Source organism: Nicotiana sylvestris, chromosome 8 (genome assembly GCF_000393655.2).
Source record: "Nicotiana sylvestris chromosome 8, ASM39365v2, whole genome shotgun sequence".
Taxonomy (NCBI): domain Eukaryota; kingdom Viridiplantae; phylum Streptophyta; class Magnoliopsida; order Solanales; family Solanaceae; genus Nicotiana; species Nicotiana sylvestris.
In genome coordinates this window covers 218450435-218467871 of record NC_091064.1, presented here as the reverse complement: position 1 = coordinate 218467871, position 17437 = coordinate 218450435, and the positions used below count along the sequence as shown (strand labels likewise).

General features: G+C 36.1%; 1 protein-coding gene and 1 long non-coding RNA gene across 2 annotated transcripts; both read left to right on the top strand.

The window, feature by feature from the left end:
* Nucleotides 1-8241: 8241 nt before the first annotated feature.
* Nucleotides 8242-9185, top strand: LOC104220349 (uncharacterized). The gene is made up of 2 exons (XR_709481.2): nucleotides 8242-8545; nucleotides 8709-9185. It is a non-coding gene; the product is annotated as an uncharacterized lncRNA (long non-coding RNA).
* Nucleotides 9186-10647: 1462 nt separating this feature from the next.
* On the top strand, nucleotides 10648-11982 carry LOC138876366 (uncharacterized). Its single transcript, XM_070155279.1, has 2 exons — nucleotides 10648-11262; nucleotides 11326-11982. The coding sequence occupies exons 1-2, from the start codon at nucleotides 10648-10650 to the stop codon at nucleotides 11980-11982; spliced, it is 1272 nt and encodes a 423-aa protein (XP_070011380.1).
* Nucleotides 11983-17437: the final 5455 nt, after the last annotated feature.

The following is a 17437-nucleotide window of genomic DNA, read 5'->3' as shown; positions in this document are numbered from 1 at the left end:
GACCTCGGTACAATATGCGTTGTGTATTTCATCCCAAGTGGTTGGGGGGTACTTCATCAGTCGACTTAATAGATTTCTAGTCGCCCTCGAACCGTCCCTGCTCAGCCCGTTCTAGAAGGCTGCGACTGCCATCCCTTCTGATAAGTTCTGCAAGGTCATCCTTACTCGGTTGAATCGGGCGAGGAAGTCCCTCAATCCCTCTATTAGAGACTGTTTGATGGCAAATATGTCATTCACTCTCGCCTCAGCCTTCTTGTCCTCATCATGGGCTATTACGAACTTGTCGGCCATGTCTTCGAAAGTTTCAATGGAGCACACAAATAGTTGTGAATACCATGTCAAGTCTCTTTCTGTGAGGGTTTCACTGAATTTTTTCAACAAAATGGAGGATCCTTGTTCTTTGGCGAGATCATTGCCTTTCACGGCGATGACGTAGTGAGTCACGTGATCTTTAGGGTTTGTCGTGACATCATATTTCCTGAGGTAGGGCGGAATTATAAAGTTTTTTGGCATGGCATGTGGGGCTGCATCATCACTGTACGGATGTTCGACGAACCGGCCGGCATCTCTTGTTGGCAACAGCTTGGGGGCGCCCGGTATGTTATCGACCTTTTTCTGGTATTTTTTCATTTGATCTCGGAGTACCTTGTTCTCGTTCTCCATTTCCTCCATCCTTTTCAAAATGGCTGCAATAGCATTGTTACCTGCATTATCATTGTCGTCATGAGTGATACCTTCCATTGGAGGTGGAGGGAGTTGGTTGCACTGTCCGTTTTCCGGCTGTACAGTGCAAATCCTTGCATTTTCTGCAGCTGCGCCCCGGGCGGGATTGTTGAGGACACTGGTTAGCGTGTCAGTTAGCCATACTTCAAGGAGATTTTTTATAGCTGGGAGTGTCTCTTCCCCTACAGATGTGGAGGCTCCCTTACCAAGAGATTTTGTGATGCTGCAATGAGGAGGCGGTGACCCATCTCACCTAGGGGAGGCATTGGGTATTGCGCCTTCATCTGTTGTTTCGCAGCTTTTGTTGATGACGTTCATGAGGTTAGTTGGGAGGTCACTGATTATTCTCGCCCTTTCTTCCCTGTTACCTGCTATGTTGGGGTTTGTGCACACAAAGAAAGGAGATCTTGTTCTTGTTTCTTGATTTTTTTATGTTAGTGATCCGTGTTAGTGATAGATCCTGGAGAAACTAAATCTTTAACTAGAAAATCCCCACAGACGGCGCCAAATTATTTGACAAAAAAGTATAACTTTCGGTTAAAGCAGTTGAGTTTATATTATAATGGGTTAAACCTAGTTATTAATAATATATCTAGACGTTACTTCTGAAAAGGAGAATAATGTTGAATGGGTCTGATGAAAGGTTGGAAACAATATGCATTAACTATTCCAAAAAGTATGAGCAATAATGTAGTAATAAATAACAATAAATGGTATTTAAGTAAATAGGAGAAGTGATTCATCCAATAAAGTATGAACTAGGTGATTCCCTCCAAACAATGTTAAGTGACAGACAAATCCTAGAATATTCGAATTATTCTTGGATCTGGTGGAAAGGCGTAGAATAATATGAATAAGAATCTAAATGAAAAGGTAGTGTTTGTATCTTTGTAAGAGAAAGAGACAGAATCTTTTATCAAAAGTCTGTTCTTGTCAAATGAATGGCATATGCCCTACACTATTGTCCTCTTTTCTATTTATATGAGACACATTCTTAACAAACCCTAATAGTACAAGTGCAGAGAATATCCAATAGGATATTTTCTTTAATATTCTATTTCCACAACTAGCCGTTACAGCTTTGCCAATGGTGCTCGATCTCGACCCTTATTGACACCTCGATCACGAATCTCACTGCTTCTTGGTTAACCTCGATTGATGACGGCTTGAAGACTCTTCGTTTGACGTTATCTTGTTATCACACAGAATATTGTACATAGGTGTAACATTATCATATTATGCTACTCATAATAGTAGTCAGATTCAGTTGTATTAATACACCCTTAGCTAATAAAGTGTGATATTAAGCCAGGGGCGGACCCACATATAGCTAAGGGGGTTCAACTGAACCCGCTTCATCGAAAAATACTATTGTGTATCTATGTAAATTACAACCAAAGTAGGGTAACTTTATATAAAAATTATATTTGAACCCACATGACAAATGATTTACTTCTGCAAAAGTGATCAAGCGGGTTCATATTTTGGGCGAGGTCCTGTGTTCGATTCCTGGCTAGTGCTTTTATACATACTGTACTTCTTTTTTGTATAGATAGCAACAAGAATGTACAAATGGTAGACTTAGTAAAACTGTTTTGCATCAAATTAAATTAACCATACCTTGGCTTGTTGACTTATTACTCCAATGTCTTATATTTTTTCGTTCTCTCTATTTCACTTTAAAATTTGTTGTCTTTACTTAAACTCAATACAACTTATAGTGAAGTTTATTTTACTTCAAAAGGTAATTTTTGCTTTCTCCTTTCACAAAATTTTCTAAGCCCTTCAAGTATATATGTTGAAATTATTTATTATTTTTTAATTTAATTTAATTTATGTCGAAATTTTCTTAGTTGTTTTATAATTAAATTTTATAATTTAGTGTATAAGCTCTCTTTCTTTAATTATGGTATTAATTTAGTTTAGTTTGTAATTCTTTTCTTATTGCCTTCTTTTATAAATAAAAATTTGTTACTTATAAAACTAAAAAATAATTTATAATCTCAAATCTCTTGGAGTTAATAATTTTATAGATTGGTCAATATTATTTTTTTGTTAAAGTATAGCAAAATTTTAAATTAGCTAAATTTAAATTTGTTAAATTAAAATAAGCAAAAATTTGTTACAACTTAAGATGATTTCATTTTAAGATTACTCTATGAACAAAAAGGATAAAAAATGGCTTCCTGTTACCGCTTATATTAGGAGGGTGTTTGGATTGGCTTTTAAGCCGGTCAAATCAACTTTCAAGCTCTTTTAGCTTTTTTTTCCAGTGTTTGGCAAAATCAAAAGGTGCTTAAAATAAGTTAAAAACTGCTTAAAACAAGGCAAAAGTTAGGCAACCCCAACTTATTGCTTTTTGACTTAAAAGTTATTTCTGCTAAAAAACCATTTTTTTAAAGCCAATTCAAACGGGCTCTAGCTATGGTTGTTTCCAACTGAACCCGCTTGCATAAAATCCTAGGTCCGCCACTGTATTAAGCCCTTTGTTATATTAAATCAAGGTAATTAATCTCACGGTGAGTCTGATCCTAACTCGGGATAAATGGCGGTGGCATGCTTAACACATGCAAGTTGGATGGGAATTAAGTGATATTTTAAATGACAGACGGATGAATTATGCATAAGAATTAACTTGCCCTTGAGAGAAAAACAATAGTTGAAAATTAAATGACTGCTAATACCCTGTAGGCTAAGGAGTATAAGAAGGAATTTTCTTGAGGAAGAGCGGGGATCGCGTCTAATTAGCTTACTAAGACGATAATCAATAGTTGATCCGAGAAAATGATCCGCAGCTAACTGATGAAGCTGGAAACTGTCCATGACAGAAGGGAGAAGACTTTATCTAAACTAATTAGGAGACATGACTTATCATTGAGGGGTATCATCTCCAAGTAAGACAAGGTCCATATCACCCATCAATATGTGTCTTAGCTTCTGTTTTCTTGGCATGTTTTGTCAAGAGAAAGTGTTGTACATCCCCAACATAACCATGTGAGATTGCATTTGGCCCCATTTTAATGTCTTGAGTTTCCATTAAGATGGCTACTTAAACTTCCAGACTCTTATTAAATATGCCAAAAAAATGTGAAAATGACACCAAATTTGCTTTTATTAGTGCTATAATATTAGGATATTAGTAGTATTTGGAGAAGTTACATCTAATCATTAAATGTAAAATTGCTAAACATGTACGTTCATCACCTCAATTAGTGAATACCTAAAAGTAATTAACACAATTACTGAACTCGACCCATACCTACTCAGCTAAAGTTTATTTCAGTTCAGTTATAGTTAGTAAAGAAATCAGGAAGCTTGAACACTCAATCACTCAACAAGGTTTGCTCATACATGTCGCTAACTTAATGGAAAAAGTAACATGTTTATAGTTAGGATTTTGATTATATACATTGTTCGAGTATATAAAGAATTTTGACACTATTAGAGTATTTACTTGTTATGCATGTTTTCACTATAATTTAGTGGTTATGTTATCATGCTTTAACATGAAAAGTTACGTATATTATAAGTCGATTAATCTGATAATGTAAAATTACTCTACACGGTAAGTGCATAGAAATGTAATAAATTTCTGTACAATATTATCAAGAAATGTTAAGGAGTCTGTGAAATTGTCATTCAATAAACAATGTATTTGAAAATTTCATAGTAGACCACGAAAAGCGACTTCAAATTAATGTGATTTTGACTAAGTTCATCAACATGAATAGTTCACATCAAGGAGGATGCTGGGCACGTGACAAGAGCATGGCTCCTCTCTCACATGCCTCTTTCTTGCAATGCTATATTGAGACATTTGATAAATCCAGACTCTCTCTTTTTTTCTTTTTGGTCACTCCAAGTTGATACACTCTGATAATTGAATCTCTCTGCTTTAATAATTGTTATTATGCTGTGATTTTGGCCTTAACTGTGTTTGAACGGACGGTTCAAGTTGTTGGCTTATTTTAACTTTAACCATATATTCGTGTATCTACTTATTTGTATTTGATTCCTCTTAATAAAATTTTTGACTTCGCTACAAAAGTTTGGAGGGGAGACGGGGGAGAAGGGTCGATGGGGCCGTTTTCACTTTTCAGATGAGATGATCAGTTAGGAGGCTGTTCAAATCCTCTTTTTTCAATGTGATATATGATAAACAGTTTCAACTAGATATAGGATTTTTAGTTAGTAGATTAGATATGATGTAACATTATAATTATTATATCTTGTGGCAATATGAGCAATCTTAATAATATTCAATTATAAGAGGTATTTCTAATCAACCAATAAAATTAATAACAACAACAACAACAACCCAGTAAAATTCCACTACTGTTGTCTGGGGAAGGTAGTGTGTACGCAGACCTTACCCCTATCCCGAAGAAGTAGGGAGGTTGTTTCCGAAAGACCCTCGGCTCAAGAAGACGAAAACACAAAGACACAATATCAGTACCTCCAATAGAAAACATAGGAAAAATAACATCATGAAAATGAGAAAGTAGATGCAAAGGAAAAACGATAGACAGTGTATAGACCCGGCGCTATGAAAAACGAAATAATAGTAAAATAGTAGTAAGACACAACATTATCACTAGCTGACTTCGGAAAAAAAACCCTACCAGACTAGCCTCACAAAGGGACGAAATAAGGAAAGACTCAACTATCTCCTAACCTACAACCTTAATACTCGACCTCCACAGTTTCCTATCAAAGGCCATGTCCTCGGAAATCTAAAGCCTCGCCATGTCCTGCCTGATCACCTCTCCCCAATACTTCTTAGGTCGTCTTCTACCTCTTCTCGTGCCCTCCAAAACCAGCCGCTCACACCTCCTTACTGGAGCATCTGGGCTTCTCCTTTGTACGTGTCTGAATCATCTGTGTCTCGCTTCCCGCATCTTGTCATCAATGGGAGTCACGCCCACCTTCTCCCGAATATCTTCATTCCTAATCTTATCCATCCTAGTGTGCCCGCACATCCACCTCAACATCCTCATTTCTGTTACTTTCATCTTCTGGATGTGTGAGTTCTTAACAGGCCAACACTCAGCTTCATACATCATGGCCGGTCTAACTACCGCTTTGTAAAACTTAATTAAACATCAAGCAAATTAATTAAACATATAGCGCACCAATCGATCGAAAAATTCGTAACTTTAGGGTTGAAGTTTGCTCCCACTGTTTCCAGCCTTGAATCTGAAGAACAAAATATGAGGAATTTAGAAATAAATAGTTTATCTATATGCCTTGTCAAATATGCATCACTTCCTTTTCTTTGGTTTCCAAACGACTTTTCCATATGGTCCCTAGCTGATGACAGACTTCAGATTATTAATAATCCTTTGCTAAATTCCTCATATTTTGTTCTTCAGATTCAAGGCTGGAAACATTGGGAGCAAGAGACTTCAACCCTAAAGTTACGAGTTTTTCGATCGATTGGTGGGCTATATGTTTAATTAATTTGCTTGACGTATCTATATACGCCTTTGTCCAAACCAAAAATCAACGAAAAGGTGGAGGCATTTTTTACTTACTTGTATTCTATGGAAATCGAAATCCTTGTCGAAGATGGTCCACGGACAAAGGCGGGCCTATGTGTAACCTTGAAGAGTTATGAGACCCCGTAAACTGTTGTAAAATCTTATTTATGTATACGTATATATTATGAAAATAATTAATTTAAATCACTTTGTACTCTGGATATTAAAAATCTTTAAGGGCATTAGTTGAGCAAAACACTGGTGCCCGGCCTCTTGCGTTAAAATCTTTGGTCAGCATCAGTCCACATATAACAATATATAGTTGTCTAGGAATGGCATGAGAGTACGTACTGCAGCATCTTCAAAAGAAGCTGTACGTAGTAGGTGCTGGTCGTCCTAAAATAATGATTGAAACGAAATATACTTGTTCATGTTCATGTCAATTTAAATCTTACGTGAAATCACAAGGGTAGTTACTTATTAGCCATAGGTATGAAACTTCGAACCATGACACATGTCCTCTATAACATTGAATTTCCATGCCGCTGTTTTCTACTTCAAGTACTATATATGTTTATTATAGCTACTTATCGAGTTGACAAGGCTTCAAATCATTTTAGCAAAGCATATAATTGATTAGTTGTCGAAATGTGTTTATTACGAGTATTTAATTAAAGGGTTTATTCCCATTTAATTAATTTAAAAAATTATTCTTACTTTCCTAATGTGTCATAATCAAGACGACATGCGTAGACATGAAAGATTATATAACAAATAGTAAATGAGAAAGAAATCGAAGCTAGAAAAGAATCTTATTCTTGAAATAGCATTTCAAGAGCCAGTGGCGGACGGGTGAGTAACGCGTAAGAACCTGCCCTTGGGAGGGGAACAACATCTAGAAACGGCTACTAATATCCGTAGGCTGAGGAGCAAAAGAAGGAATCCGCCCGAGGAGGAGCTCGCGTAAATAAGTTATATTAGAATCATATTGCTCTTTCTAACGAGGAATTAGAAATATTTTTGATAAAACTTATTCTATTAAAAAAAGAAAGAATACATTTATCTCCGAGAGTCAACTAGTAATTGATCTTGAATGCAAATTTGCAATCATAAGTAATTTAAGCAAGTCCTTTTCAAAATTAGTTTTTGACCACCTTTTACCTTTGAACTTCCCACTTATATTTAGCGTCTTCTCTAAAATCACTTTGAAAATATCTCTATAACATATATACCTCCTCTGTCTTAAATTATTTGTCGTGATTTTTAAAGTAGTTGTCTCAAATTGTTTATCATTTTAGAAGTTCAAGAAAAAATTAGTTATTTTTTTCTGTTTTACCCTTTGATAATTATTCTTGAAGATAGAGATGATATATAAATAGAATAAATATTCAACAAAGAGAGATTATACGTTAAGACATAAATAAAATAAGGGTAAAATAATCAAAAAAATTCCTAATTAATATTTTCTTAAAGGACGTGTAAAAGAAAATACGATAAATAATTCGAGACAAAGAGAGTATTAATTTGGGATTTCATTCGATAACGACCTTGACATGGATTTGATTCACATCTTCCTGTGTGTCTATGTCTCCATTGATCGAAAAGGAGAGATGTAACATGTTACTTATTAGCTTAAACTCTTATAAAATATTGCAAATTAACAAGAAGAAATTAAAGGAGATTTCTTACTATTTTTCAATTGAAATGCATGTCGAAGGTCACCTTAGTAGGGACCAAACTGTTTTGATTTTCAAGCCCTCCAAAAAACATTGTGCACATCAACTGATTGTTTGCCACATGAAATTTTAGACTTCCTTTTCAATTGGTTTATCAATTATAATTAATCGAGTTTCAAACCATGCGTCACTAATTCTCGAAATTTCTCAATTTCTTGATATATATAAAAAGACAAGAATCGTACCAACAGCAGACATGGCATATGGTTGGTGTTTTAAGAAATATTTTTTCTAACCTCAGTATAGTAATTCGTAAAAGAGCTATATACACAAATAGTGAATACAATCATGCAAAGGTTTCTCATGCAAAATGCTGATATTGAATCTATTGTCACCCCCCCCCCCCGCATAAGGGCCCTCATGCTATTCTCCAAGTACATAAAATTAGCTACATGATTTGACATCTTTAAATAAATTGTCCAATTTTTCCAATCTATGTTGTCTTTCTATAAATAATGATCGAATTTGTATAAAATCCACAAAACATGCAGATATATCTCTATAATCAAAATTTTAGAACGTCAAAAATGGTTGTTTGTAACCAAAAAACGCATTGGTTCTTGGTCATTTCCTTCTTGTTCTGCTTCTTCTTGATCACCTGTCAAGGTAAACAAAATCTCCTTATTTATTTATTTCTAGTTATCTCTTATTGGACGGAGAAATAATCCAGTTTTCTAGAAAGTATATATATAGAGATCTTGTCATTTATCTAATATAGAGTTTTTATATTAGTGTTCATATTCTTCGGTTTTATTTTCTATTTTTGCAGCAAGGAATTTACGAGTAGATCCTTATGAAGTTCAAAAGAGTGACCAAGAAATTCTTGTAAAGAATGAAGAGCAATCAAACTGTAAAGACTCGGTAGCAATAGACGTAGATTACACTCCGGCCCGAAAGAAACCTCCTATTCATAATTAGCTAGGATGGAAAAAGTTTACAAACTTAAATTTTAATATCCCGAGACGAATCCAAAATTTGAAGTTTGTGGATTCTGTTTTTATATGTGTTATTTTCTCTTGCGCATATATAGTCCGGGCCAGACGCAGTGAACTTTTGTCAAGGTTTTTGAGAATTTTTTTGGGAGTAAGATGAATATCGATGAGATTATGTACATATATATACATCTTTTGATGGATTATTTACGGGCTTTTACATTCATATGACTTTATGAAGTTTTTATGGAGATATACGAAGCTTCAACTAATAATATTGAGAGATGTTTATTTGTTACTATTTGATATTTTCGCTAATTCAGAATTATTAAATACTCCTCTGAATTTCGCATCTATGTTATGAGCAATGACTGCATTTTATTTGACTATTTCAGATGTATTTTAATTTCTCCTTTGTTGCATATATACTTATCTTACATTTTTTACTTAGCAACAAGATAATTGAATGGTTGACTGTTTATTATCTCTTGCTATTATTTTGTTTGGAATTGAGAGAGATAAAATAAGAGGAAAGTAAAAACTGAAAACAAACGCATAGACAATTAAAGAGACGGCTATAAAACTTCAAACAGAATTCAATTGGACAAGGACACAATTGTTCAAAGTTAAATATAATCTTACAATTCCAATTATAATGCAATTATAGGGGTCGAAACATAAATTTGGAAGGCTTTATTTTTCCAAAGGAACAGATATCACACACTCACACCGATGAAAAACTATAAGCTTAAGGGGGCTTAATAGATAAAAGAGAAAATTGAGGGGCTTGGGCAACTACTTTAGTTTATTACATTCAAAAGTTCCCAGCGCCCTTTTTTGCTATTTCCATTTTTAAGAAGAAAATAATAGTAGTTGCGCCTGAATTCTAATCAAGATTTTCATTAAACTCTTCTTAGTTCAATATTATATAAAATAAATTTGACAAAAAGAAAAAGATTATCTAGCACTATAAATCTCTATATTTTTTTACTGGAGTCCATTACTCAAAGGGTCGCTCAACTATCCGAAATTACCTATTAAAGTCATTTTTCTTTCATTTTTAACAACAAAGTCACTCAATTATGCCTATAGCACTCAGAAGGTCATTCAATTAGATTTCTCAAACTTTTGATTACAAATATGTATTTTACGCTCTAAATTATCAACTTTTTTCTTCTTTTTATTTTTCTATTTTTTAATATTATGATTTTTTTTCTCTTTTTAATTTATTTTATGTACTTACCATAGAATAAATAAGTTTTATTTTTAAATTAAAAAATAAAATAGTGTTTAAGCGTATATAATGTTGGAATAATAAAATATTGAGCATAGTAAAATAATTAATTAGAACAATTTGTACCTTTATTTTATTTCTTCACTTGTTTTGCAACCTTTAATGGTAGATTATATTTCAGTAATTTATTTTATTTTTGCCGCCTGTTTTCGGGATAGTGCATGCGTAGTGACTCCTAGATTATATTGTATTTGGTGAACAATGGTAGGTTAAGGTCTTGTCCTTGGGAGTGCCAGCGCGGGGAGGGGGTAAGAGGGTAAGAGGGCTAAGTGGGCTACTAGGCTGAGAGTGGGGTCTTGAAACATAGGAACTTTAACTGAAAAATCTGGAGAGTTAGCGAAGATTCTCGAGAAAAGAAAGATCAATATAGCTTGTGTACAGGAGACTAGGTGGGTAAGAGATAAGGCGCGGGATGTGGGCAGTTTCAAACTTTGGTATTCTGGGAGGGTGGGGGCAGGAACGGGGTAGGTATCTTGGTTGATATGGACCTCTGGGAACTAGTGGTGGAGGTTAGGAGGGTGAATCACAGGCTGATGACTATTAAGCTAGTCGTTGGAGGTTTTACTTTGAACATACGCAGTGTATACGCACCCCAAACAGGCTTGGATGAGGAAGTCAAGAGGCGTTTCTGGGAGGATTTCGATGAGATGGTGCGTGGTATCCCCCATATTAAGAAGCTTTTCATAGGAGGAGATTTCAACGGACACATTAAAGCGACGTCTGAGGGGTATGATGATGTGTATGGTGGCTTTGGTTTTGGAGATAGAAACGAAGGAGGAATGTCTCTTCTAGACTTTGCTAGAGCATTTGATTTGGTGATAGCAAACTCGAGTTTTCCGAAGATGAGGGAGCACTTGGTCACCTTTCGGAGTTCGGTGGACGAGACTCAGATTGATTATTTACTTTGCAGGAAGTCCAATAGAGGTATTTGCACGGATTGCAAGGTCATCCCGAGTGAGAACCTCTCGACACTTCATAGGCTCCTGGTCATGGACCTTGAGATCATGAGGAAGAGGAGGAAGAGGGCGATGTATAGCCAATATATGATCAAGTGGGGAGCCTTGGTGGAAGAAGCGCAGGAGTTGGGGGTCAAACTGGTGATTATGGAGGCTTGGAGGAGTAGTGGGGACGCAAGCGCTATGTGAACCACGACTGCATAGTGCATTAGGGAAGCCGCGGATGAGGTATTAGGGGTCTCAAAGGGTTACTCTGGTGGTCACAAGGGAGACTGGTGGTGGAATGGAGAGGTGCAAGGAAAAGTGAAAATCAAGAAAGCAGCGTATCTGAAGCTAGTGGAAAGTGTAGACGAAGAGGAGAAGAGGGCGAATAGGGAGCATTATAAGTTGGCTAAGAAAGAGGCAAAGCTAGCAGTTATGGTGGCCAAGACTGCAGCTTTTAGTCATTTGTATGAGGAACTCGAGGGCCGAGGTGGGGATAAGAGGTTGTTCAGGTTAATCAAGGCGCGTGACTTGGACCAATTGAAGTGCATCAAGGACGAAGAAGGTAGAGTTTTGTTAGATGAGGGGCTTATCCGTCGGAGATGGCAGACCTACTTCTATAACCTCTTGAACGAGGAGGGAGAAAGGAGCATTGTTCTGGGTGATTTGGAACTCTTCGGGAGTCGTTGTGACTTTGGGTATTGTAGGCGGATTAGAATTGATGAAGTTGACGGGGCTATGCATAAGATGAGTAGGGGCCACGCGACCGGGCCGGATGAAATTCCGGTGGAGTTTTGGAAGAGTGCGGGCAAGGCAGGCTTGGAGTGGCTCACTAGGTTATTTAATATCATTTTTAGAATGAAGAAGTTGCCCGAATAGTGGGGGTGGAGCACGATGGTTCCTGTATACAAGAACAAGGGTAATATCTAAAATTGCAATAATTATCGGAGTATCAAGCTGCTTAGCCATATTATGAAAGTCTGCGAGAGAGTGGTAGAGCTAAGAGTGAAAGAAGAGGGTTTCTATTTTCAAGAACTAGTTTGGGTTTATGCCGGGACGTTTGACTGTAGAAGTCATCCACCTTGTTAGGAGATTGATGGAGCAGTATAGGGAGAGAAAGAAGGACTTGCATATGGTGTTTATTGACTTAGAAAAGGCGTACGATAAAGTTCTGAGTGAGGTTTTGTGGAGATGTTTGAACTATGTTAGGTTGATTAAGGACATATGGAGTAAAGACCCCGGATGAGGACGTTGAGTGGGAAGTCGGACCATTTTCCTATTATGATGGGGTTGCATCACGGGTCGGCACTTAACCCTTTTTTGTTTGCTCTGGTGATGGACGTACTGACACGCCACATCCAAGGGGAGGTGTCGTGGTGCATGCTATTTGTAGAGGATATTATATTGATTGACGAGACGCGAGACGGTGTGAACGCGCAATTAGAGTTATGGAGGCAGACCCTGGAATCTAAAGGTCTTAAGTTGAGCGGGACCAAGACAGAATACTTGGAGTGTAAGTTCAATGGCGAGACTCAAGGGGGGAAGGAGAGGTGAGGCTGGACTCGCAGGTCATCCCTAGGAGAGGTACTTTTAAGTTCCTTGTGTCTATTATTCAGGGGGATGGGGAGATTGATGAAGATGTCACATATTGTATTGGAGCTGGATGGATGACATGGAGACACACTTCCGGTGTTTTATGTGACAAGAAGGTGCCACCGAAATTTAATAGTAAGTTCTACAGAGTGGTGGTTAGACCAACGGTTGTATGGGGATGAGTATTGGCCAGTCAAGATCGCTCATATCCAGAAGATGAAGGTAGCAGAGATGAGGATGTTGAGATGTGTAAGCACGTGATTTTTGCCCTATATGAGAATTACTCCCAAAAACTCAAAATAAAACAATTTTCCTTTGTGTGCAATTTTGAGAATTTTCGTGGCATTTTTGATAATTATTTGTATTTGTCCATGCATGTTTATTTGTTAAAATTAATAAAAAAGTACAAAAATATGTCGCATTTTCATTTAGGATTTAATTCTACAATTAGGAGCAATTGAGTTTGTTTTACAAGAACAAAAAATTACAAAAATATGCATCGTTTGCATTTTTAGCATTCAATGTCAAATTGTGCAATTTTGTTTTAATTGATGTTTAATTGTGTATGATAATTGTTGCTAGGAATTAATTAGTATTTTTGATAAGTAAATTTAGTTTATAACTTAATTTAGAATTTTATTTTTATTAATTAGAAAGTAAAAGAAAAGAAAAAAAAATATAAAGAAAATCGGAATTGGGCCTCTTCTTCAATTTTAAACCTAGGCCCAAAATACCTCTACCCAACCCAAAACCCCTTGACCCAAGCCCAACCGCCCCCCCCATCTGACCACACGACCCCCCCTCACTCTTTCTCTCATTTTTGTTTCATTTGTTACTCAAAAAACCCTAAAGACCCCTTCTCTTTCTCCTAGCCGCCGGACCCATGCCCCTCTCTCTTCATCTTCTTCGTTCACCCCTCCAAACCAACCCCCAGCTCTAACGCCCCCCTCCCATGGCTTCCCTTTCCCTTCACGCCGTCATCTCCATCCTCACGTCCAAACAGCCTCCCCCTCCGTTCACCACTGTCCATGCACCCCCTCCCCGTCGCTCGTCGACCGACCACAGCAGCCATAGACGACCAACAACATGGCTGCTGCTCCTTCTTCTTCAACGTTCAGCTCCCTCCTCCGCTCACCACTGCCCAAACCACCATCATTTTCTTCCTCATTCCATGAACGTCGACCAACCATAAACAGCCATCGCTGCAACTGCTGCCCAACTCCCCGTCGACCAGCTCACTTTCACGTCGAGCCATAAACCTCCAGACAATCCCATCTCCCTCAGCGAACTAAACAACCCTTCTAGTCACTTCTTCTTCTTCCTTCTTCATGTAAGACACAACCCTAAAACTCTAGGCAGCCACCACCACAATGCCGAACACCCCTCCGCCCACCATTCTCCATAGCTGTCGAGCTCCGTCACCATCACAAACAAGAAAATAACACACACACAAGAGCGCAGCAACCAAACACATGACCCCACCCCGTCTCTCGCAATAACCAGTAGCAAGAACACAAATAACCCCACCCTATCAGCTCATTTGTTTCAATAACAATAGCCGCTGATCTCTCTTTTGTTTTGAAGAGAAGATCAGTCCTGGTTTTTGTCCGTTGTCAGGTCTGCCGGCATCGATTTGAAGTGAGACTAGTTTCAAAGTCACCGCCGATCGAGTCGCTAGTTTGAGGCTTTGTTCGAGTTTTCTTCTGGTTCGTTTGGCACTACTTGGTTTCATTTTGTTCTAGGAGAGCGATTATTGAAGTGTATCCATTTCATGAAGAAGTTTGTCTTCTCAGATTATTGATAGAATGCCCATATGAAAGGTTCATTTCCTTTAATCTGTTGTTGGTCTTAGATAATTGCTTCTGTTAGTCTAGTTTCTGTCTGAATATTCCATTATTTGACTTTGTTTGTTTGAGTCCGTCGTCGAGTCGAGATCCGGTACATCGAGGTTGCTATCCGAGTTTCTGTTCCGTCGTTGTTCATTTCCGATTAGTTGGTTTAAGTTTCATTTCTGTCCGTATTTTGTTTGATATTCTCGGATCTGAAATCAGTATATGTTTGATTCTTTTCTTGTTCGTTGTTTTTCATTTCTTGATTATTTTTTCAGTTTGTTTTTATTCATTTGTTTTTGTTTAGTTTTAATATAGAAGGGTGTTAGTTTAATCACTTGAATCATTCATCTTTGTTGTTTAATTTAGATTTAATTCGTGTTCATTTTTTGTTTGAAGTTCGTTTTTAATCCAGTGATTTAATGTGAGTTTATGTTTTGGTTTTTAATTTTTTGATTTAGTTTGAATCATTCATCTTTGTTGTAATGTTGTTGGATTTAATTCGAGGTTCAATTGATTATTGAGTTTAATGATTTGAATCTGTTTATTTGTTCTGTTTAATTTTAATTTGAATTTGAGCTCAATAATTTGAATATACTTGTTTGTTATTGTTGTTGAATCTGAAAGTAGGTTTGTTGTAAAAAAATATTGTTCAGTCGAAATAATTCCAGTAGTTTCTTTGTTGTTCATCATTTAGTTTGAATTTGTTGATTGAATTTGATTAGGAATTGGTTATAGCTGCTGTATTTTGGTTAGAATTGATTAGGTAAATTGGTTATACCTGATGGGGTAGAATGGTAAATTGTAGTATTTTCAGGGGTAGAATGGTAATTTCAGTAATTTTATAGGGGTATTTTTGGAATTGAAAATCTGAACAATTATTTATTTTGAGTACTCTGTCCACTAAGCTAATAATATTAAAATAAAGTATTAAAATAATATAGTGGGGGACAAGACATGTGGTAGTGGGGAATAATGCATTTGTTTAATCAATAATGGGGAACAAGACATAGTAGGATTACGGGGCTCAAGAAAAGTTGATTAAATAAAATAATAATTGCATTTTTTATGTGGTAGTGGGTTTGGTAAGAGAAAGTGGATTGCTTTATTATTTGTTTAATTGATTAAGAGGTCTGTTATGAGGCATAAATAGAGCAGACTTGGACATAATTAAGGGAATTAGCTGAATATTAGGAGAAGAATTCGGAAATATTAAAAGATTTTTGAGGATTCGAATTTGAAGAGAGTTCAAAAGAAAGAATTTTCTGAACATTAAGAGCTAATTAAGGGTTAAACATTAACTGGTCTTTTAATTAAAAAAAAAAGAGGGGTTCACTTTGTTTTTGCCCGTTGATTATTGTTGGTGTTTCTGGATTTTTATGTGGTTTGTTCCTTGAGTTTGGTTGGTTATTTGCTACTACTTCACTGGTTATTGCTGGATTTTTTATTTGGTTTTCAAATCTGTCACTGGGTGTTCCGTTGGTTGATTGTTGCTGGTTATTGTTGTTGTTGCTGTGTTACATACTACTTTGCTGACCTTCTTCTTCTTGTATTGGCAATACCAGGTACACAACTGTAACTTTGGCATATTGTAAGCTGAAATGTGAAAGCATGAATACATATGAAGAATGGAACTTTGAAGTTCTAATTTAGCTTTTTCTTTGTTTCTTTTACTAATTGTATTTAGGCTATTTCATGTATTATTATTCTGTAAATTTCTGTCGCTTTGCATAACTAGGCATCTTGTAGTGATGTATTAGATAATACTTTGCTTTAACTTGATTATTAGGTAGTATATATTTAAGCATGCTCATTACTGTTAAACTGTTTAATAATTGGAATAAGAAGAAAATAACATAAGTTGGTCTTTATTGAATCGGCTTGGCAAAACTGATTAAGTTCACTAGCTATGAAGGTTTTAATATTGTCAACATTAAGTTAATCGTAAACATGTAGCTAAATTTAGTTAAAGCATGAATTTAAATTAATTTCGCGAATTAGGCATTATGGCATGATTTGAGTTCAAACAAGACAAGTTAATGTTAAATTTAATAAATTTTCGAAATACGCATTAGTAATTAAGATTGATTCTAATTTCCAATAGTTGTAAATAATTAATTTTAACGGTTCAAGTCATCTAACAATGCGAGTTTAATCTGGTTATGGGATAATTAGTTTCTTTTGAATTTATTATTTGACGATTCCGTATTGTATTTATAATTTCAATTTTTAGTAATATTCCTTTCCGTTAACATTTGTCTTAACCTAGCATTTAATTTGTTACGTTTTTTAAGCATGTAATTAATTAGGATTTTTTCTCTTTTATTTTAGAGACGAATTTAATGGAAATGTAGTCATTTTAAGATATTTATAAAATAAGAATGAGATGAGCCTCACCGAATAAAAATACAAAATTGTGGGGCCCTCGGTAAATATTTGCTTTAAAATTGCTTAGACTTCGGGATGGACCGTTTAGCAAAATTTCACGGCCCTACCCAAAGTAAATGATACGCTAGTCGCTTTAGGCACGCCTTTTAATAATTTAATTTTCTTAAAACTCGGGTGCACATTTATGTGACCCAAATCCAAATCTCAACAGAGTTGAAATGTGCCAACAACCACGGGTGCATTGATGTGACGTGGTTGGAGATGTATTTCCATGATGTTGCAATTCTTGAAAAAATATATAAATAATGACGAAAGCGGTTAAAAGTTAAAACTTGCACATTAGCTCATAATTGTATAAAATCAGATAAACAAGCCGAATATGACAGTTGAGCGACCGTGCTAGAACCACGGAACTCGGGAATGCCTAACACCTTCTCCCGGGTTAATAGAATTCCTTATCCGGATTTCTGGTGCGCAGACTGTTAAACAGAGTCATTCTTTTCCTCAATTCGGGATTCAACCGG

Excerpts from the sequence above, each read along its gene's own strand:
- LOC138876366 (XM_070155279.1), top strand. The coding sequence starts at position 10,648 with ATGGACCTCTGGGAACTAGTGGTGGAGGTTAGGAGGGTGAATCACAGG. Across the intron at positions 11,263-11,325 it reads AGGAGTTGGGGGTCAAACTG|TGCATTAGGGAAGCCGCGGA; the intron begins GTGATTATGGAG and ends ACGACTGCATAG.